This window comes from Tamandua tetradactyla, chromosome 4, assembly GCF_023851605.1.
Source record: "Tamandua tetradactyla isolate mTamTet1 chromosome 4, mTamTet1.pri, whole genome shotgun sequence".
In the NCBI taxonomy this organism is placed as follows: Eukaryota; Metazoa; Chordata; class Mammalia; order Pilosa; family Myrmecophagidae; genus Tamandua; species Tamandua tetradactyla.
The window spans coordinates 38004818-38028389 of record NC_135330.1 but is presented as its reverse complement, the minus strand read 5'-3'; the positions used below and the strand labels follow the sequence as shown (position 1 = coordinate 38028389).

General features: G+C 39.3%; 1 protein-coding gene and 1 non-coding gene across 2 annotated transcripts in view; one reads left to right on the top strand and one right to left on the bottom strand.

The window, feature by feature from the left end:
• The window catches only part of LAMC1 (laminin subunit gamma 1), a 110135-nt gene that overhangs the window by 31213 nt on the left and 55350 nt on the right, over positions 1–23572 (bottom strand). Inside the window, exons 2-8 of the mRNA XM_077157198.1 lie at positions 10777–11081; positions 6665–6795; positions 4373–4539; positions 1810–1998; positions 851–968; positions 349–447; positions 112–248 (exon numbers count right to left, since the gene is read on the bottom strand). Coding sequence (XP_077013313.1) covers positions 112–248; positions 349–447; positions 851–968; positions 1810–1998; positions 4373–4539; positions 6665–6795; positions 10777–11081 — 1146 coding nt within the window. The remainder of the gene's footprint in view (positions 1–111; positions 249–348; positions 448–850; positions 969–1809; positions 1999–4372; positions 4540–6664; positions 6796–10776; positions 11082–23572) is intronic.
• On the top strand, positions 10283–10353 carry TRNAE-UUC (transfer RNA glutamic acid (anticodon UUC)). Its single transcript has one exon. It is a non-coding gene; the product is annotated as a tRNA-Glu (tRNA).

The following is a 23572-nucleotide window of genomic DNA, read 5'->3' as shown; positions in this document are numbered from 1 at the left end:
TCAGGTATTATCGTCCTCAAAAAACCCTCAGAGTTGCTGATTTATTATTACATTTAAAATATTGCAAGTGTAGTCTCACAGTTCTGGGGAAAAAGAAAAGGTCTAAATTACCAATCTGAAAGTCAGAGGTTATAGAATAGACACTGTAGCCGACTGCGTTTGTACAGACAGAGGAATGCCCAAAGCAGAAGCAGGGTGCACAACCCCTGGGGTTAGAAGACTCCAGATTGAAAAATCCAGGTTTGCATCTGGAAAAGATTGAGACACAATCAGTTTTCTTCTTTTTTTTTTTAACTTGAAATATGGTGTCAGAGAAAATACAAATCGGCTAAAGAAAGAATCAGCTACCTTTCACAATTGAAGCCTTCAACATTGTCTTTGCAAACACATCTTCCTGTTTCAATATTACATTCATCTGTGCTGCCGGAAGGGTTACAAGAGCACGGCCTATTGAACGGACAATGGAAAAAACAACAACAACAGAAAAAACATGAGGGATGAAAAGGAAGGAGAGAAATGCCACACAAAGTCAATCTTTTGTTTTACATGCTAACAATATTAAAAACAGAGGAACACATAACAGAACAAAATGAATTTTAAAGTCACTTTTTTTATATTTGGATTTGGTTTCCAACAAGGCTTGTCATCATATATAGATTTAAAAACTCTGCTTACTATTTGCACAAACCAAATCCCTCCTGGCTCATCATTACAGCTAGAAGTCTTGAATCTTGTTGACAACTATTGAGGCTAAAAAAGGTCCACACTGCTGCAGATGTCCCAACATCTACAACTATGCACTGACGACATTTAGATTCTGTGCACTTCTTATGGTTTGGAAACATCTTACCTGCATCCTGCCTCAGTAAGAGAGTGGAACCCAGGCTGGCAACGATTGCACTTGTCACCCATCACTCCTGGCTTACAGCTACATCTTCCATAGCTATCACATTGTGTGCTGAGAGAACCTAAAATTTAAAGAGCTCATTGTTATGAAGAATACCACTTTTAACTATAAATCTGAACAGATATATAAGTAAAATCAGTGTTTCAGAGAAAAAAATTTGGTAGCTAACAACTACTGCCTGAAAACCAGTTGTCATTTCCAGATGGTTATAGAAAGAGCAAAGATCAGATTTTACATAAGAACTCTCTCAAAATTATATCCTTTTACAGCCACAACATTTTAACTTTCTCACACACAGCCTAAGAGGAACCAACCCATCAATGCTGAGAACAGTTACAAGTCACTCTGCACTCATACAATGCACACAGAACCAGTGGCATCCCTGATGTGTAAGCACAAGTTCCTAAGAGTCCGTGTGTAACATTTAAGTAAACACAGCATGGAGAATTATTTACAACAAAAATAAAGGTTAAACTCTTGAAGAAGTCTAATGGACTAAGAGTGCCCTATATCTCTGAATAAGCACCAATATACTGAAACAGCTCAGCCTTCTAAGGAGATTACACAAATAAAATCATTAACAAGGAAGAGCTCACAGAGCAGCCAACCTTTTACAATCAAAGTTCAAATGGTCTCTACGATCCTGTCACTAATTATTACTCAGGTCAACACCATCCATTTACACACCAGAAAATCATCTGAAAAGTTCAACTTGGCTAAATTAGAATGGAGATGGGAGGTAAAGGTAGGCCCCGAATCATTTACACATTGAAACAATATATTCTCCTATACCTATCTGTGCAAATGTCTAGAAAACAAAGCTTTATTTTCTAGGGGTACAGAGAACTCTTTATTTTGTCTTCCAACTCATCAGGCTGAAGTAGATCCTGCCTGTCACTTACCAACAGGACTACAGTGGCATGGAGAGCAGGCTTCATTGTTCCCAAGGCGGAAGAAATTCTCCCGGCACCTCTCACAGTTGGGCCCATCTGTGTTATCCTGGCAGTTGGTGCAGTGCCCACCATGACCAGTGGAGCGATAGAGTTCAGGGTCAAAGTAGCATTGCTGTGATCGGCCACTGCAGTCACAGGCTGTCAACCAAAAAGCACGGATGAAGTCAGATTCATGTGTCTTTAAGAACAGCATTTTGAAGGACTCAGAGAAAAACAAGCCATAATTTCCCACATCTCTGTGACAGATAAGTGGCAAGAGATTGACTACTAGATGCATGAACCATTAAAAAAAAAAGGCTTAACCATAAAGGGGATAAATCACCTGAGTATTAACTTACTAAGAAATTGGTCATCCTTATAAAAAAATAGCACCATCATAAAATACAAGAAATTTTAGTAGTTAGAAAGGAAGCTGCTTCCAAGTAGTTGTTCATATATAAGGAAAAGCTGTTTATATATAAGGAAATGGTATTAGTACCATTTCCAAGAACAATATGCCAATTTATATTGTATCTGGGTTGTTTTACCTTAAGTCACAAGTGATTTAAATACATTGAAACACTAGATTATATGAATATCCAGACTGGGTAATTTTAGATATTTGAGTTAAAATTAGTGCCTCTCCAGTTGGAAGCAGAATTAAAGGGAAATGTGGATCCACCAGAAATACTCATCAACTGGTAGCCACAGTTCTAACTGGATCATCCATTAAACTGCTCTACTCTCTACAAGGCATAACAGTGTTTTAAGAACAATCATCAGTGGCCACAGAAAGTCTTTATTTCTATTAAGATGACTTTCTCAGAATTATTGATTCTGCCAAAAGTACAGACAATATCTCAAGTACTAAATAAAAATATAATTTTATTTGGTTTTAGATAGAGAAGGAAGTTGTGAGTTGTTTAAAAAAAGTTTGGGTGTCTGCCCAGGCGAAAAAAAAAGAAAAAAAGTTTAGAATATACACATTTTATTTTCTGTTTCTTCTCTCTTCCTTTACAATCAGTTCTTTTACAGTGGAATAATTGATAACTTTGTTAGAAACTTGAATCATACCAAAAACTAGAGTTTAGGTTAAAGACCTTTTTATTGTTCCTTCGAATATGAAACAGAAAAATTTCATTATCGACATTGTCTCAACCCACAACTAAAGCAGATGCTATGGCTCTGGTAACAGAGAAAGCAACTATAATTTCTCTTGGCCTGCCCAGCATCCTGACAATACTGTTATTGTCACAAGCTCCAGAAATTTCACTCTTTGAGGGGTTAAAATGTGGAGGGACCAAAGAGGAAAACAAATTGCCTTAGTTCCTCAACAAAGTTCTTTAGCTACAGCATTTAGTTTATTTGCTAGTGGTATATATATATATATATTTTTTTTTTCTCACAATGTTCCTTGATAGACTCAAAATCTGAGCATGTCATTAAGCAGAATACTTTTCAAATATATGTGTTGCACTTATTTAGATGCCATATCTTTGGTATTATTTCATTCTTTCTTTTACTAGTCTTTATCATGTAGCTTCCACCACTGAATATTACAGTTCAGTAGTGGAATTTAAAAAGCTCACGCAGATGCTTAGGCATGCTAGAGGAGGCTGGCAAATTTGGGATTTGTTAAGGGAAAGAAGAGATGAACAAAAACTTCTGCTCTATGTGGCTCAACAGAAATGGTTATGAGTCAAGATAGTGGTCTCTTTTAAAGATTTCTTCCAATAATTTCTGCAAGCGCAGAGTGTCTTCCTTCTTATTCCCTTCATCCCTAAGATACAATGATAAGGAATATTTGTAAGGCTATAAAAACATTACAGCTGTTTTAAAAGTCTGTCATTTTTAATTCTTTGACAAATCATGATCATATGCTTCCACGGTTCCTTTCTTCTGGATTTCTTTCTCTGTCTGGTCAGGGTAAACCAAGCCATTACGAAGAGACAAATGACACGCTATCTTTTTCATTTTACTCTTTCCTAGGAGTCCTAGGATATATTCTTCTCCCAAGGCTCCACCTCTGCACGGAGAAGAATGGGAGAACTCCCCCCACTGCACTGTTTAGTGAGGTATAGGGAAAATAATTTTGAGGAATGATATTTTGAATGACAGTCTTAGCCTAGAACTACCATGGTGCCTAATACATGTCAACCGATGACTTAGGCTGCTCAAGTGAATGAGCGTTGTTATAGAAGAATATTTTTATTTTAAAGGGCAATAAAGAAGAGACTAGAGAAACCGTATATTAGCATAGGCTACCCTGGCACAGTATTTGGATCTAATGCTGTTTACATTCAAGTATGAGTGTTTATGAAAGAAATATAAAGCCAACACAGCTTATATTTACAGCCCATTGCCTCTAGCTATGACTTTTTTTGATGTACATGGAGTTTACTGTTCTGCTCTCTCAAATTACGGAAGCTGCAACACCTTGCAATTTTCCTTTCAGGGAGGAATAAAAGAAAGTCTCTTCCACTTCTGGGAGTCCTAAAGACTATTTAATAGTCGGACACCAAGGGGCACTCACACAGGCATTCACTGGCACTCTCGGCAGTTGCCCTCCTCCACGGCCGGTCATTGAAGAAGGGAAGACATTTCTCACAGTCGACTCCATACGTATTATGTTTACAATTGCATACCAGCTTGCCATATTCATTCTTCACACATTCACTTGCATGTCCATTGCATTTACACCTGGGGAGAGAAGAGCTTGTCAAAAGAATGAAACTGCTACAAAAGTCCCAGTAATGAGTGCAGAAAAACTATGTTCACAGAGAACTGAAAAACAACCTAAGAATGTTTTTTTGAGTTTTACCTTTCAAAAGTGCAAACCAAGCAACTGAGCAAGAATAAGCAGTGGCTATTTGAGTTCTGAGATATGAAATTAAAAAATAATAACTTTAGTTAACAGGGTATGGCACATTAGCTAGATAGGAGAAGAAGGTCCCTAACAATATGTAAGGATGACTGCAGGATCATTTCCTGAAGCAGAACGTGTGTTAAGAGGCAGCAGAGTGTAGTGGTTCGAGCATGGATCCAGAAGCCAGGCTGCCCGGGGATGAAACTTTATCAGTGCAATTTAACCTCTCTGTGCTTCACCTGTAAAACAGAGAGGATGATAATGCCTCTATTTCAGAGGATTACTGGAAGGATCAAGGAGTTACTTCACTTACGTGCTTGGAATAGCACAGGGACATAAGTCAGTAAGTATCATCGATTATGAGCCATAATGATTCTAAAGTATTTAAATCCAAAAATGGCAAGACAGATTGGATACCTCACCACCATATGGATCTCTGGAAATGAGGATGATATTCCCCCTCAGGTTATTTGGGGCAAGGCTGACCAAAGGATACCTTAGATACAGGTACACTTATGAACAAAGGACTCATAGAAATATCCATGAATACCAACGTACACTGTGGCACAGTGACATATCCCTCCTTCACTTGCTTCCCTAAACACAGCAATCAGTTCTATAGCTTCAACCATCATTTAGTAACATACTTAAACATTTCTGAAACATCTACAGTGTACAAGGATGAGCTCCAAATTGATATCTTCAGCTCTGGTCCTTCTCCCAAGCTCCTATCCATGACTGCTGCACAAAGTTAGACGTTTCCTAAAAGTTTACATGTCTAAAATGAAACTTATCCTCTCTCCCTAAATTAGTTCACTTTCCTAATTTACCCCATCCTCTCTGTCCAAATTAGCCCACCTTCCTAATTTACTTTGTTAATGGTACCACCATCCTCCTGATCACTAAATCATCTTTATGATCACTAAAGTCCTGATAATTCCTCCTTCACAATAAAATGCATCAATATATTCCTTTCCATTCGATCACCATCTTAAGGTCAGGTGTTTTTTTTGTCTAACACATATTATATCACATCATATCAGGAATAGAAATTCTCTCCATCAGGTTCTACTTCCACTCTGCCCTCATATTAATCTTCTGAGCAGTTCTGATATCATAAATCTATTCCGAAAATCTTCCCTGATTTCTCTCGGTTACTGTTCCGAGTATCATGTATGAATTTTCACTGAGTATCAACTCCCTATCAGGAGCACTACATTCAAAAATGATTTTTCTGCTCTTGAGACTGCATAGTCTAACAGAATGGAGATAAAGTCCAAGATTCTTAGCTTCTATCTAAGGTCTCTGGCCGCCAAACTATCCCTGTGGTTTACAACTCTATGGGTTCATATATCAGATTTTTCTTAAATGTATTAGGCACTCCCTTCTTTAAACTTGTGCTTATGACATATCCATTCTGTCCCCAACTAAGGTGTCTCTTCTCTTATCCAAATCCTACTCATTTTTCTAGACCCAGCTGAGATCACGTATGCTTTTCCCTAGCCTGACAGTTCTGTATCATTTCTGATACATGGCATCTTTTTATTTAAAGCAAGTGCACTGGTATCAGTATTTAAGTTTTCACAAATTGACATATCACCTGCCCATTTCATTTGTAGGATGTGGGAAGGCCGGGACTTCTAAGTAGGAGGTGGTCAGTTTTAGTAATAGTGCCTATCATGGTGCTTGTATTTAAGAATTCACTAGTGTGTTGATTTGATACAGGTTTTGGAAATCCTAATTGCTTAGCTTCCAGGATAATGAGAAGGTCTGACAATAAAAATATTCTAGGCTGCTGCCTCTCTTTCCAGATAGGTAGTATTGCACATTAGGGATTGCCATCCCTGCTGCTGGTAAGGAAAAAGTCTAAGAGTATTAATGTAGTTGGAAACAACTGCAACATTCACTTCTAAACCGAAGTTCCAATCACTTTCAAGGTTGATTTGATAGTTTACTCACCTGCCACCCACAGCAAAATCAGAGATTGCATAATAATAGGACTTGAGGACCTTCGGATCATTGAATACTTCATCTCCAAAAGTGTTAAGGCGATTGAGAGTAACTCTGATGTCAGTGGCAGTTACCCATTCCTGTCATTAAAATAAAATAATAAAACAAAACCAGAAACATAAAAGAGAGGTAGAAAAGAACTGAAGATGAGAGAAATAATGTAACAAAACTTTGTACACAGTTTATGCATCACTGAACTGATGTCCACTTCTAGCATTAAATCTACTACAATACTCAATGACTTCTTTAATTTCCTAATATTTTTCTCCTTCTTGATTTCCCCTTCTCTGATTTAGATTGTTACTTTACTACTCAAAAGTAGGAATACTGCTACTTTCTTTACAAAACTATTGAGACGCTTAAATGAAATATACCTTCAAAAGCCTAGCATATATTAGGTACCCAGTGTCATGTCCCCTCTCTTCACCCTGTATCCACACCCCAAATCCAGTCAGAGATCCCAAATCAGAGCTGTTATTGTTTCCAGAGAGACAATTATTGCCTCCTCCTGCCCGTTTTGGGCCATCTAACTCCCCTCCAAACCTAATCCTCTACTGACAGATCTGGGCAGAGACACTCAAATACAGATGCAGCCCGTGTTTGTTTTGCTCCATGCCCTCCAATGTCATCTTCTCAATGGGGCCTTCCCTGGCTACCCTATCTGAAACTGCTATCCCTTACCAAGTCCCTTCTCTTGTTTTATGCATTTACCCTATTTCTATTGTCTGTTTTCATGACACCCCCACCCCTCACCCCACCGACTGGAATGTAAGCTCCAAGAGGGCAGGAATGTTTCATCTGTTTTGTTCACTGCAGTATCCCTGGTGTCATGCACAGCGTAAGTGCACTAGCAGCATTTGCTGAGTAAATAATTGAATTTTAAGAAGGACCACAATTTATCGAGTTGGTAGCTGCATCACCATAGCAGAGGACAAGAGTGAAGGCTATATAGTTTTTCCTTAGTTTTTATTAGCGCTAAGCCCTTATAATAAACGTTCTTTCACTGGGTAACTTAATTATGGTGTCCACATCTGTGGTGGACTACATAAGAATGACCCCAGTGAAGTGTGCCTGCCAGTGTACACATCCTGTATAGCCCTTTTTACAAAGACTCTTGTCATGGGACTTGCTTTGGCCAAGGGAATATCAGCAAATATGACACAAGCAGAGGCTTGAGAAGCACTTGGTGCTGGGACTTACTCTCTTGGAACCCTTCTGCCATTATATGAAGAAGCCTGGTCTAGCCTCTTTATTGAGGATGAAAGACCACCTGGAGAGACGCCCAGCAGCCAGGTGACCTGGCAGTGGGTGAGCCCAGGCTGACAAAGAATCACGACAAATTATAACCATGATTGTTTTAATGTATTAAGTTTTGGGGTGGTATGTTACATACAATAGTTCTAACTACCCAAAGATGTTATCTTCACTTTAAATCTCCTCCTAGGACTACGTATCACAAAAGTATGGAGATGTAACAAGCAAGCGCAGAGGTACAGGCATCTGATTTCAGAAGGCTCCCCATGAGACTGCGGTGGTGCACACCCCCATTAACAACCACTGCCTAAAACCATGCCAAACACCTGGAATAAAACAACACAGAGAACACATAAAAGCTAATCTCCAAGAAGCCTTCAAGTATAATTAGAAAGGAGAAGAGATGATGATTTCACCACATCCAAACTTAGAATTCCAATAACAACTCCCACTCATGGCTACAACGTTAGGAATCTTTTTCTTGTCTGTAATGTAAATAGCTAAACACAGCTCTGTGTTTAATGCTTATTATATCTTCTGTGAGTTTCATCTTTCTCATAGCTCTCCTTGAACAAAATCTTCGGAGTTTTAGCTGATTCCTAAGCATTTTTTCACAACGGGTACCTTAAAAAGAACAGACTCTGGAGCTAGACTTTTTAGGTTTTGAAACTTGGCTTTATTTGGGGCAAGTTATTTGAGCCTTACCGGGCCTTTGTCTTCTCATTTATAAAACAGGGATAATAAAAGTTCCTAACTTCTAGGGTTACTGTGAAGATTATATGAGTTAATATACCTAAAGGGCTTAGAATAATGCTTGTCACTTTATAACGCATTATAGTAAGTGCTAAAATAAATGCTAATTATTATCACTAGTGTAAACCAACAAATGCTTAGTAATTTACAGTTCTATATAGTGAAACCAAGAGCTGCCCCTTCTTTTCCTTGGAAGATCGCAGCTTTTGGGGGGAAGGCACAGGGAGCAATGAGGGAAGTGGCCTATAGGTCAAATCAGCTAAAACATCTAGGCAATTGGATATCAGAGCCTGAGCTCTTATAGCTGGAGACACATAATGAATTCTTCTGCATAGCGATATCAACAGACCAAACCTATGCGGATGTTCATAGCATTTTACCATTTAGTCTCATGACTTTCTATGGCCCACAGAGTAGCAAACATCAGAATTCCTACAGCTGAGGAAACTGTTCAAGACAAGCTGACAAGGCATACAGTCAGCAAAGGTACCAGAAAACCACAGTCCAACTTTACATAGCTGCTTTTTTCTACTGACTATATTTGTTGGTTCTTCAGAACTACGAAATATAATTATTTGCTATAGGAAGAAATGAGGCTGGCAAATGTGTACAAGTTGATCATTTTAAAGGATATTTGTAGAACATCTCTCTCCTATGCAATCTTCTGCTTTTTCATTGATCAAAATCAGCTATTTCTCCTGCTAATTATTTCAAACACACCTCATCTCCATTGCAAGAAACACTTCTGAAAAGCCTACTCAGAGAAATTCAATGTTCACCATAATCTCAGAGTTTACCAAGTATTTTCACATTTATGATCTCCCAGCATAGAAATATAGAAATGGAAATTTCTATACAATTTCCATTGTATAGAAATACAATGGAAAAACAAGAACAGAATCCACTGAGAAATCTATCCTCAAATTTTGTCATGTCCAAAACCATACAACCAAATGAGAAAAAGAATCCTTGACCATAGTAAGAAATTTCAGAGAGAAAGAACAAGACGACACACAAAGATAGAAAGCCCAGAAAAACAAGGGGATTTGCTATTTTGAAATCACAACAGCTTTCACAAAATGGACCTAACATTTGCAAAACCATATCTAGTCTTCCTTGCCTCAGTCAATTAAAACAGGCTGCCCCACTGAGATGTTAATTTCAGGTAAGTCACAGCCATGTCTGCAATTCTGTGTTAATTCATGAGGCTCATTCTTTCCATGATCAAACAGACTAAGATAAGAGAAGTTCACAGATGTCTAAGCAATACAGAAAGATTTCATATTATGGTGTTTAAGAAAAGGATATACATACAGAATCCACGGGAAAACAAGAAATTTTTAATTCTTTCTTTAGTTAAACAGGAAGAAGTTTCTATCACAATGCTTAAGCATAATACCATGGGCATCTAAACTTACATCATGTGACAAACACTAGTCCTTTTAGGTGATTTAGGACTTTTTATAATTATTGGCAACAGTGCCAGACAAACCCAATCAATATTCCCTCATGCAATAATGAAGGTTGGTAGCAACCATCTTAAAAATCTTGCTTTGGGGTGCATGGGTGGTTCAGTGGTAGAATGCTTGCCTTTCATGCGGGAGACCTGGGTTCGATTCCCAGTCCATGCACCGCATCCCCCAAAAATATTTCTTTGCTTTGATTTTCTCCCTTGTTAATACTAATTTTTTTTATACTGTCAAATCAAAGAAGAGATAAGAAAGGATGCAAAAAACCTGGGAAGATTAGTTGAATGTCTTCAAGTACAGAGACTAAAGTTAAGATTGTTCAGTGTTTTAAAAACACTGTTAACATCCTAGGAGTCATTTGTAAGTACATAAGAACAAACATCCATTACACAGTAGGAACATAACTCTTTCACTTCACTTATTAATAGTACATAGGAGAGAAGACAATCCAGCTGTCCATCTAACAGGAACAGACTCCACTTCTACCCCTTACATCCGAAAGGGGCCCACAGGCCACCACTACAATAACATTCCTGCATCCAACAGCGGCAGAATCGACGCCAAAGCCAACTTCTGAATGCCTACCTGCAACACCGGGCTATTGTCAAAGTTATAGGCACTGGGCCTTCCTTCTAGGGTTGAAAAGGCCACATTGCCCCCAGTGAGAGGAGAAATGTCACTGAATTCATCTGTGCACAAGGCCTGCTGCTCGTCCCCTCCTGTCCTGATGAAGGCGCGGTTTGGCTTCGAGTAGGTGTTCTCACAGGAGCCACTGTAGTACTGGTAAGGAATCCAGGGCCCATCTTCCCGCATGCGTTTGTAAATGGCGAAGCTCTCGGGACGGCTGGTGTGGAACTTGAGGCGCACATAGGTGATGTCAAAAGCTTTGCCTGTGAGAGAAACACATCAAAGTTCGTAAGTCACATGCAAGAAGCAAAAGAGAGCTCTTCTGTTCTTCATTTGGCTTCAAGCTTTACAAAGGTAGAAGATACAAATCAGTCTGCACACATCAGAGTAAGCACAGGTTGAAAAGGTTTTATCCAATAGAACAGGCTATTCTAAAACTGGAAAGAGTGCACATTTTGGCATAAAAATGTTAAATTATAATTGGATTCATAAATTGGCTCATGAAAGCCTATTTATGACATAAGTTGTTGAAGCTTTATTTGCAATGAAAAATGGTAGTTATGTATTAGTATTGTACTTTTACTATTTAAACAGAAATAAAATTGAATAGAAAAAGTACATTTGTTTTTAATGCCAGTACTTCAGCATAAATTTAATTAAAAGATATGAAAGAAAATATTTGCAGACTTTCTAAATGGGTCTGCTAGGCACCTTTGAGACTTTCAAAAACTTTTTCTTTATGAACTGTAATTTTATTTGATGCAGGAAGAATACATTAGCATCATTATTCTACTTATTAACCAGGTTAAGAAAGAAAGAGAAACTTGATAAAGGGAGAAAGACAGTGATTGGGAAATGGGGCAGGAAGTATAGCTGGAAAGAAAGAAAAAATTTCCTTCAACTGCTGAAAAACATAGATGAGAAAAAGAAAGAAAAAAGAGGAAAGCAAGTTTAAAGAGGATGTGCTACAAAGGAGAATATCTGACAGTGCAGGGCAGGAAAAAGGATTCAGTGGATACCAATCCCTCCGGAAGAAATAAAAAGTGAGCAGAAAGCTATTAAGTAATTGGCCATTACAGGGTCATACAGTTCCCTGCAATAGCAAGAGCATGGATTTCTGATCAGGAAATCCTGGCGGCTGTCAACTACCCTGAGTCCTCAGGTCGGTAAAAGATCGTGTGCAGCTGTTTTAAATCACCATTCATTCACAAATTGTGTCATTCTCTCTCTGACAATATTCATACTTCACTACTTCCATGAGATGGTGAAAATCATAGTTTGCTCAATAAGCATTGTTGGGGGCACAGTTACATGCTCAACCCTATGCTATATTCATGAGGGGGGCAAGGCAGGGATGTTTAGGCATAACGGGTTCCTGCACTTTTCGCTCACAAGTGGCTTAACTCCATGGAAGAACTCTACTAATCCTTTCTCATTTAAAAAAAAATTTTAATTGTGAAATATAATAAAAAACAACAGACTTTGAAGCACAGCACAAGTAGTTACAGAACAGATTTCAAAGTTTGGTATGGGTTACAGTATCACAACTTCAGGTTTTTCCTTAGAGCTGCTCCAAGGCACTGGAGACTAAAAGAAATATTAATATAATGATTCAGCAGTCTTGCTCATTTGTTAAACCCTACCTTCTCCGTTATGACTCCTCCTCTTCCTCTCATCCTTCTCCCAGTTTTTAGGGGTATTGGGGTTATGCCATTCTAACTTTTCCATGTTGGAAAGGGGTGTCAACAATACGAGTTAGGGGGATGGAACTAGCTGATGCTCTGGAGAGGCTGGCCCCTCTGACTTTCAGGACTTATCTGGCCTGGGAACCCATCTGGAGGTTGGCGTTTTCTGAAAAGTAATCTTAATGCATGAAACTCTTGTAGCAACTCAGACAGAGCCCTGCGCCCTCTTTAGGATTGTCAGGAATGGTGTTGGTTGGGTTTTGGCAAACTGTGGCAATTAGCAATATCTAGCTGAACCTTGGGTAAGAGGAGCCTCCAGAATAGCCTCTTGACTCTATTTGAACTCTCTTAGCCACTGGAACCTTATTTTGTTACATTTCTTTCCCCCTTTTCGGTCAAGAAGGTGTTGTCAATTTCATGGTGCCAAGGCCAGGCTCATTCCTGGGAGTCATGTCCCACGTAGAGGGAAGTATCCTAACCCTCTCTTGTAAGCTCTCAAAACAGGAACTCTTGTCCTCTCAGAAGCGCTGGGGAGAGACTTCCATCATTCTCCCAGTTCCTCCTATCCTCTAATTCCTAGAGGACAAGGAGTGATGCTCACATGTGGCCTGGAATCCTCTCAGTCCAGTCTCTTAAGCTCCCTACCTGGGAGTGGCTTGTGTCCCCTTCTCCTCCACAGCACCTCCTCTACATGGGACAGCAGCTTTGCCTCTGTGCAGGGAAGGCCTACCGTTGTGCAGATGTTGATTCCAGGACTAAGTGAGTGAGTTTAATTCAGGGGAAAAGAGCAGAAAGCCCAAGTGTGATAGATTGAATTATGTATCCCAGAAAACATGTTATCCATTCCTGCCATTTTAAACAGCATCTTTTAAAGATGTTATTTTTAGTTAAAGTGTAGCCAACTGAATCAAGAAGAATCTTAATCCTACTACTAAAGGCTCTGTAGAGAAGGCCACAGGAAGAAAGCTATCAGGGCTGGAAGTCAATGGAACCCAGAAGAGAAAGAAGAGGACATTGTCATGTGACACAAAAGCTAAGGAACCCCTAGGATCATTGGCAGCCAGCACAGAATGCCACAGTCTTCAGAGAGAAAGCATTGCATTACTGACAATTCAGTTTTGGACTTCTAGCCTCAAAACTATGAGCCAAGAAATCCCCTTTGTTTTAACCAGTCCATTTTATGGTATTTGTTTTAGCAGCTAGAAAACTAAGACACCAAGTAAGTTATGTTTCCAGTCCACATGCTTTAATCCAGCTTTATCTGCACAAAAATTGATATTATATGCTGTATGTGATTCTTCTATTTCTCAACTGACTCGGGTCTTAGAGGAGACTTTTTCCCCACCACCATACAATACCCAGACAATCCCGACGACAAAGCCAGGTGGCATGTCAGAAAGAACACAGGACTGGGCCCCATGAAACTCAGGTTTAGGCCCTGGACCCTCCATTTACCGGTGGTATGATTTCTGGTTTGTTATTTTCTCCTTCGTAAAGAAGAGGATGATGACCCCTGCTCTACCCATCTCAAAGAGTTGTTGGAAGGTCAAACTGAGATCATGCACGCACTTAACTGCAAAACTCGATACAAACGAAAGGCATTTTGATACTAGGGTTTGTGAAGAAAATTCCCAAACTAAGATCCTGGATATGTTCACATGTAAGAGCCTTGCACAAACATGGATCCTCTACCTAGGATGCAGTACAATGTTTTGTTTGCACACAGGTCATACTAATATGCTTCATATACTTTCTATTAAAAGAATGCAAGTTTAATTAAATCACTTTGTTGTGTCAAAATTTTAAGACATCACCTTCGAACAAGGGGGAAGTTATATTACAGTACCTATGACATTCCAGAGACTCACTACCTAAGTCATTCCAGAATGGTAAAACAACTTAGTTTTACTCCAGAGTAGGTAGCTTGGATGTTCAAAGTCTTACTCATTAATTTGTGGATTACAGACTACCCTTCTTTTTTCTCCCTCTCTCTCCCTCTCTCAACATTTCTGACATTTCATTCTTCTTCAGCAACTGAACCTGCATGGGACTGGCCAATGGAGAGATGGTAAAATCGATCAGGATATCCTGTATTCAAGACCAAAGCCTGCGCACAAAGCCACTCTGAAGGCAACAGACTTACATGGTCACTTGCACTGCTGCCAAAGATGCAGAGAGACAGGTCCAAAAGGTTTAAAAAGAAAATCTGTTAGCATTAAACTCTGAAGCAGCCTAGCTTGCTAGTGGTAGCTTTCCCTTGCCAGCTTGAGCCTCATTTTCAGAGCTTTCATTCTTATTGTAACCTATAGTCACAAATTAGAAGAGCAAAAGGTCATCCGTTTTACTTCCTGGACAAGACAGCCATGTGCACCGCCCTCAGAACTGCAGTCAACCCAGTGGTAGATACAGACAATTTTAATTTCACATGAGGGGTTCTGTGACAGGGGACGTGCATAATGTTTGGGGAACACAGAGGAAAGTCACCAAACCCAGATTTGTAAGACCAAGAAAAGTTTCCTATAGGAAGTGACATGTAAATCCAGGAACTGGGAATGAGCTCAACAATAGGGACCAGTCGCCCAGCAGATGAAATAGCATGTGTGAAATGCAGTGTTGCTTGAGCTGGACGGAGTGACGAGAGACAAGGGAAGTAAGAAGTAGAGCATGCCGGGATTAGGCCATGCTAAGGAGCAACATCAACTCAAGGGCAATGGCAAGTCAATGAAGGGTTTATACTGGGAAATACACGATTAAGTTTGATTTTTAGAAAGATCACTCTGGCCACAGTGTGGAGATGAGGTTGAAAGGAAAGGACTAGAGATGGAAAGCACAGTTAAGAAGATGTGGCAGTTATCCAGGACAGATGGCGGTGGCCTGAATTAAGAATAGGAGACTTGGAATGGACAGAAATTAATGAATTTGAGTGAGATTTAGGACAAAGGCATCAGTATCATTGGAAACTAATGGAGGGTGAGGGGAAACTGAAGCCACTTACAAAAGCCTCCCCCATTTCACCCTGTGGGACTCTGTTTCATTGTCCAACCTTCTTTTTCTCATTCTACGGAGCAGAAGGTTAAGAATAATGTTCATATTTCTAGTCTAAACAACCAAATGGAGAACGGTGCTAGTCACTAAAACAGAGAATACAGGGGACAGCAGGATTGGAGGTAGGGGAGGGGACAGGATGGGGAGATGAGTTAAAGTTTGGATACAATAGTTCTGAGGTACCTATGGGTCATCCCCCAGTAGAGAGTTGGAGGCCCAAGAGCGAGGTCTGAGTTAGAAATATAAACTCAGGACTCATTAGCATTTAGATGAATAGTGAAGATTTGAGTATGGTTTGAGACCAACTAGACAAATGAGCTGAATAAGAAGAGAGGCTGGCTTTTGATATCACTCTGAGGAGCAATATTTGAAATACAGACGAAAAAGATGAGACAACAGAGGAGACTGTGAAGGAACAGCCAGAGGGAGGAGGGTAAGAGTACAAATACTCCAGAAGCCAAGAAAGGAGGGCTTTACAGAGGGAATGATCAATTGTGTTACAATGTGCCAAAAGAGCCAAGTAAAAAAATGAGAGAGGTGTCCACTGACCAGGAGGTCAACGTTCAGCTTAGTGAGAGCTGTTTCAGGGGTGGGGATCATGGTGGGTTGAAGCTGAGGATGAATGACAGAAAGGTGGTGGGAAAGTAGGCATGATGAGTGAAGACATGTTATGACATCTGGACGAAGGGGAGCAGAAGAGAAGAGGATAGCTGGAGGGGATATACGGCCAAGGAAGATTTGCCTCATTTCATTTTTTAGATAGGAGAGATGAGTGTGAATTAAATAACTGTTGTGCTAGAGCCAACAAAGAGGAAAAGACTGAAAATATAGGCTGGGAAACAAGAATGGATCCTATGCTGGTTGATGGGTTGGCTCCACACAGGAGGACACTTGCCCTCTTGCTTTGCATCTGGGTACAAATGTAAGTGTCTTTGTACATTTAAGGGATGGAAGCTGAAAGAGTTCTAACTGATGACTTTTAAATGTCTCTGTGGATGGGAAATTAAGGGTACCTGCTCAGGGTTGGGGGCAAAGTCAGTAAGGAAAGTGGGGTAGAACGAAGAGAGCACAGAAAGTTTGTCAGAGCCACTGCAAAGCCTAGAAGAGAAAACTGCTTAGAGAAAAAGAAGGCTTGCTGGACAGAGACAAGGATGCTATGAAGAGGGTAGAATTATCATGACTTTCTAGGGACATCTTTGTGGAGGTATGATTTTCTACAGCAGCACTGGGCACCCCTTCACAGGACAACCAGACAAGGAGGGTGAAGTAATGTTTGCAATCTAATCTGAACAAATAAGGAAGAAATGCAGAAGAGAGAGTAGAGAGATCAAGGCTTGAATTATCCGTATCTCTGGAATTACCTGTAACCGTGGGTACAGACAACTGGAAAACTTTTCACTTCATTCAACAGCTACAGCTGAGATCTATCACCTGCTTTCTCTAACTGTTCTTCCTTACTCATTATCTGCCCATCCCACCCATTTCACAGTTGACAAACCCAGAAGGTCTAGTTACTTGGTAGATGAATAGAAAGAAAGACCAAGCTTCCCAATTTCCAGTCCATTAATGGCTACTACATTATCATCACCCAGTGGAAGCAAGCAAAAGTAGAAAGAACAACTTTAAGGTAAAGTAGCCAAGCCAAACTACTAAGGAAATCAGTAAGTACAAATACACTCCAGCAACTATACCTCTAGAACACCTTCTACTCCTCACCTCACGTTCATGCACATGCAGACTAATCAGATATACACAGTCTCAAGAAAATATTTAGTTTCCGAATGTTCTACTGCCCTTCCTCCTTCCCCCCTGCTGCATTCTTTCCATAAACAAAAAAAAAAAAAAGAAAAAGAAAAAGAAATGAAAAAAAAAAAAAAACCTTAAGTGCAGATGTTAAGAATAGAGCACACAGAACTAACTAATACTTCCTGCTCTGAATCCCGTAGTGTGTGCTGGCTAAGGGAATGAGAGAAGGGGAGGGACCTGCCTGAACAATGAGAATCCAGCCTTTGTTCATGCAGGGCCGAGCCAACGAATTCTACTTAAGCCTCCTACATGGTGAAGTATTTCTAATCTCTCTGAGTAGGGGAGAAACCCTTTCTGTCTTAGAATTGGATTCAAGTACTGCCTGCTGAGGAACATAAATGCTTCTCTGTTGTGTGCAGCTCAGAAGAATTCCATGAGGATCTTGTGAAATAACCTCCTCAACAGCATAGTACTGAGTAACAAAGGCTATATAGAGTTTTACAAAATTTCAAAATGCTGTTCCATGGTCTCAGTGAGAGGAAGAAAACTAGTTCATTCTAGAGTATCAAATTAGGAGTCACTGATTCACCACTGTTCTTATTTGCTAACTCCTTAGAAATCCAGAAAATGACTGGTCTCCTTGCAGAAAGACTTGACCTTAGGAACAGAAAACTTGAATAAAGTTGTAGCATGTAAAGTCGATTAGAGATGGCGGATGTTTAGGCTATTAAATGTGATTCTCCAAATAGTTAACACAAACAGTAGTTACAGAGAGTAACTATTTGAAAGCGTTTTCAATTTTGTTAATATAATTGCTGGCTGAAACAAGAGTTCCCAGGACAATGTGTACAGCTGCATACCAGCTGTTATTGTTCCACCTCGGCAGGCAGATTGCACAAATACAGCCTCACTATTCAACATGACCCAGGGCCAAATTAATGCTGAATATGGGATCCTGAAGCAGACACAAATGGGTGATCAGAAAGTTTGAAGAGGAACCCTCAAACACATACAGAATGAGCTGAGGTTATCTAGGAACAATGGAATAAACTCAGCTGCTGAAAACTCAGTTGTAACTGTCAGTCGAGGGCTAGTATTGCCTTATAAACTCATCTTCAAAATAGGTTGTTTTTAAAAACTTATCCCATTCCATTCCTTAAATGTCAGTAGCCACTTTCTTGCCAACAAGTTAAATGCCAGGCAGTGCAAGGGGACAATCCCACAGGAAGTACAACTAAATAAGCACAATTTACAAATGTGGGCAAGTAGTTTTTATAGATTCGTATAAAACAGGAATGTTTAACTAAATTTATTTATTAAAATAAATGCAATGGAATTTATAATTTGAGGAAGCTTCCCTTTCAGATGAATGAACAAAAGGCATCAACAGTTCACGTCTCCTGGGCACATGCAATAAGTCCTTTCTATCATACTTGTGCCAATATCAATGACACAAAGACACAGTAAAATAAGCAGAGCTGGAATAGGAAGAGTTTCATTCCTCAACTTCTAGAATGGAATGTAACAAAGCAGGTGGATAAAAGAGAAATAAAAGATAATCACTTCAGAATTTTTTAAAGCTAATAAATTCTATACCAAAGGTTATTAATATAAAAACAATGGTTATCATCATATGCCTAGGGAGATGGGGTAAAAATGAAAGTTTTGAAACAGACTGTTAGGATTGTGGGGAAGATAGGCACATAATCTCTTAGGGAAACCAGATGTTTCCATAATGTACCAAACAAAGTTTAAGCCAAAGACAGTTCTCTCCCAGATACCCACCACCCCCAAATTACCAGTTGGAGCTACTACTGAATAACACCAGGGCATGACCCCAGTGTAACATTCCTCAATAGAGAAAACCTGTTTGCATTGCCGGAATTCAATATTCAAAAATGTTATGTATTCATCACTAAAGCAAAGAGCCAAAATTAATAACAAAGTGATTAAACACAAGATCATAAAATAGCCATGATGTGAGCAGAGCAATCATTCTTAATTGAACACTAGACATTTCCATTATCAAGACATAAAATAAACTTATTATAATCTGAATATCTTTACCACCTTATCTGAAACCTTCACCAAAAGAGACAAGATTTCCAAGTGAAATCCCAAACCAAGAATTGGGGCATATGCTATAGTAATCTCAACCTCCATGCTTATAAGACTTCAAAACCAGTGCCCTAATTCAGGCTAGTAGGTCATAAACATGCCTAAATCCTTGAGCTACGCTAAAAGAATGAGGCCACATTTACTCCCACTCAAACAAGCTGAGGCAGAAAACCCAGGAGAAATCCATTCACTCTGCTGAAGAAACAACAGAGTTCTAACTACCGGGAACTGACTGACCCACGGGATTTAACGGAGCTTGCTTCATAAGGAAAGCAAACAAATTAATTTAACAGTAAGGTGATAAAATTAAGAAACAGAAAGGCAATGAAATAAACAATGCATAAGCAAAACCCACATTTTAAAAATGTATAATTGTTGGATGGTACAACAGTATCTGAGTGGCAGAATTCCTGCCTGCCATGCTGGAGACCCAGGTTCGATTCCCGGTGCCTGCCCATGCAAAAAAAAAGTATAATTGTTAAGATAAAGAAAGGAAACGAAAAGGAAAAAGACACCAAGACACCATAATTTTATGGGAAAATATTTTTTGTTCTGTGACATTCATTTACTGTTGGGAATTAATTATAATTTGGATTTCATTTATTGCAGAAGGGTAAAGGACAGTAAAAGAATAGAGAGTAAAAAATCTGATAAAAAATAAGGAGGTTTTAATTTATAGTCATAATAGTCAAACAATAAACTAAGATCAACATGAAAGTCACTGCTGACCTTTACACAACAACAGGTTTGGTTGGGATGGTGGGGACAAAAGCCTTAGAATGTTAGGAGAAAAACTGGAGACAGTTGATAAAAATAATTTCTCCAAGTAATTTTGGTATAAGAAATGAGGCAGTAGCTAGAGGGGAGGAGGGGTTCAAGGAAGAATTTTTTAAAGGTGGGAAGAGAGCATGTGTTATGTTAATGGGAGTGATCCAGCCGAATTTACACGGAACAGTGAGGACTTCATCTGGTGGCATAGTCGGATTGGGTGGATTTAAAGACCCATTTTGATCCATGATGAAGCTCTTTGGGAAAGCTTTCCCCAAGATTTCCCTCAAGAGAGAAGGAACAATGGACATTTCCTGGATCATTGTAAGCATCCAGACTAGAGTTATCTATCATCCAAACTCCAAAACTCACAGGAGCCCTAGAAACTCTGGAATCCATGCTCCTCCCAATATGGCCAGCCCAGGTCTGGGCTCTCCTGCTAGTTTCCACAGTCTGGCTCAGACTAGCTATTAGAACCACTTAAGAGTTTTCGAAACATCTGAAATCTTGAGCTTCATCTCCAGAAGTTCCATTTTGGTAGATTCTGAGTGAGGTTTCAAAATCTGCATTTTTACAAGTACACTCGTTGATTTGATTTTTATGCACAATTACATTTGAGAAACATGACCCTAATGTAATTTCTTGTCCATACTGGTTCACATCCTTTGAAGATTTAGGTAGTATGGTGGTTTGAAGCTGTATGTACCCCAGAAAAACATCATTAAACCTAATTTATTCCTGTTGGTATGAACCCATTTGAGCAGGACCTTTTGATAAGGTTACTTCAGTTTAGGTGTGGCCCAGCCCAATCAGGATGGGTCTCAATCCTGTTACTGGAGTCCTTTTTTAAGCGGAATGAAAGACACAGAGAAGGAAAGCCAGAGGGAGAAGCCAGAAGCTGAACATCACTGAAACCCAGAGGAGAAGGGAGACCAGGAGACACTGCCATGCGCTTTGCCACACGACTAGCTAAGGAGTAAGGATGCCCAGCAGCCAGCCCCAGAAGGCCACAATCTTCAGGAAGAAAGCATTGCCTTGAAGACAACTTGATGTGGACTTTTTTCCCACATCAAGGGAAAATAAATTTCCATTTCATGGTATTGCTTGGGCAGCCTGGAAAACTAAAAAAAAAGATGAAATATCTTCTGACTTCGGTTTTGTACTGTAGAATGTAATTAGGTGTTCCTAAATGGCTACTTTCACGTCATGCAGTTCAAGGTAGAGTTTACTGCAAGTGTCTACTGTACAGTAAACCAGAACAATGGCAGTCTACCTTCTTTAAGACACACATACATGCTAAACTCACAGAGGCTGCTCACCCCAAATCATGGAGGCTTGGAGTGACTGGACCAGCTGAACCTAAACTCCTTAACATTTTTCTTCATGCCAATTTCCTCTACCATTCAACTTGTATCCCCAAGGCCCTACTTTCCAGGCTCTTGCAAGTAGAAATAAAACTTTGATTTTGAGAAAGGCCACCTACTGCTGAGGGTTTCACAGGCATCGGTTAAGATTCCCTGCAAACCAAATTCCCATCCCTCCTGGCTCCTGTTCTTCCTTCTTCCCTACAAAATCACTACTATTTAATAATAAAGTGATACAAGACCTTTCTCCACGGTAAAGGAAAAATCTGGACACAAAGAGTTAACTTCTGCTTCAGTATGTTCTAGCAGATAAGAAAACACTTTTTCTTCCTTGACTAGAAGTCTAGACTTGTTTAATCCTGGTCTGTGTTGGGTACTGCTGGCATTTTCAAGGTGCTACATTCTGTTAAAGACTGACATCAGAAATATTTACTTTTCAGAGAAAAATTTCAGGTATTCATTTTAAAAATATATTTAAAAGGGGACTTAAGATCAAAGACATTTATATATATATACACATATATATGTGTATACACAGTGAGAGAGATATTTAAAGAATTATAAGAACATTCTTAAAGTCCAGACTAGATAGTCTGAACTTTAAATTCTCCCACAACATTTGCCCCTGACATACAGTGTGTGCTTCTTTCCATTTTAGAAATGTTTTGAAGTCACTGCTCCTATCTCTTTCTAGACTCAAGCCTGACACACTTTAAGTAGCTCAGACTCTAAGGCAGATGTTGGCAAATTTTGACCTGCAAATCAAATCTAGTTTGTCCACAATTTTTATAAATAAAGTTTTATTTGAATACACTGACTTTTATAGAAAAAGTTTGTTGACCCCTGATCTAAGGATTCAAATAATATCTATATCTACAATAACAAAGATTTCTACTAAAACAACTTCTATGTCTTTTCTGCAGGATATGCTGTTTTAATTCTTTTTCTTTACTGTAACACACACAAAAATGCAGGCAAGGAAGGAAATCTGAGTATATTTATTCAGAAATTTTGCAGGATTGATGGCAATTTACATACATTTGATACTCAGAATGAACTATTTTATTATTTCATAGGGAAAAAATCCACATAATTTTCTGGCAAGTGAACAGCTGAAAAAAAGATCAGGAGTTAAAAGGTGAAGGATGGAGATTTAATTCATTTCAAAAATCAAACATGTAATAATATCCTTTAGCTCTACATTTTATATGGCCCCCCAAAAAGAAATGAGTCAGGAAGATAGACAAGGAAATACACACTGCTGGAAAAAGAAGCACAATTTTTCCTATGCTATCCCTTCCCATCCCCCATTCCCAAATAGAGGCTTAATAAGCAATAGGAGGAAAGGAGGGAAACTGATAAATCAAGTCAACAATGACAGTAGGTGGGATAGTGGGGAAAATGGCATGTTGAAAACTGTAAATAAAGTGGAAAATGTGAGTAGCTCTCATTTCGATCTCTATGAAAGCCTCCCTCCCTTGTCTTCTGGCCTAGGAATTTAGTCCTTCACACAAGGCCTCCTTGTACTTCTGCTCTTCTAAGCGGAGAGACAATTTACATCACGAAATACCCTGCCAGCTGGCACTCTCTCCACAAGCGACTGATTGTAAGCAGATGCCTTCATAAGATAAGTATAAACGAATATACCCCCTTCTTCATCTTTCATTCATCTACTCTCTTTGAGAGAAATAAAAATGTACCTCTTCACACAACCCTTTAGAAACCAAACTCTGTGTTCTCTTCGCTTCATCTCTCATGGGCTGAACCTGGCCTTGCTATTCCTTTCCTGATTAAGTTAAGTCCCCCACCAAATATCTAATCCATGCAACCTTCCCCAGACTATCTGCAAACAATTAGGCACTCCTCAGTGCAAGCATCTGCTTATACTTTCTAATGACTTAGATTAAAAACTTAATACAGATTAAAAACTTGGTATGTTCTCCCAAGCCCTAGGATCAGAAATGGGCGATTCTGATGCAGACTGACCTAAAACCAAATTGAGTAACTCGATCCTAAGTCCTCGCTAGT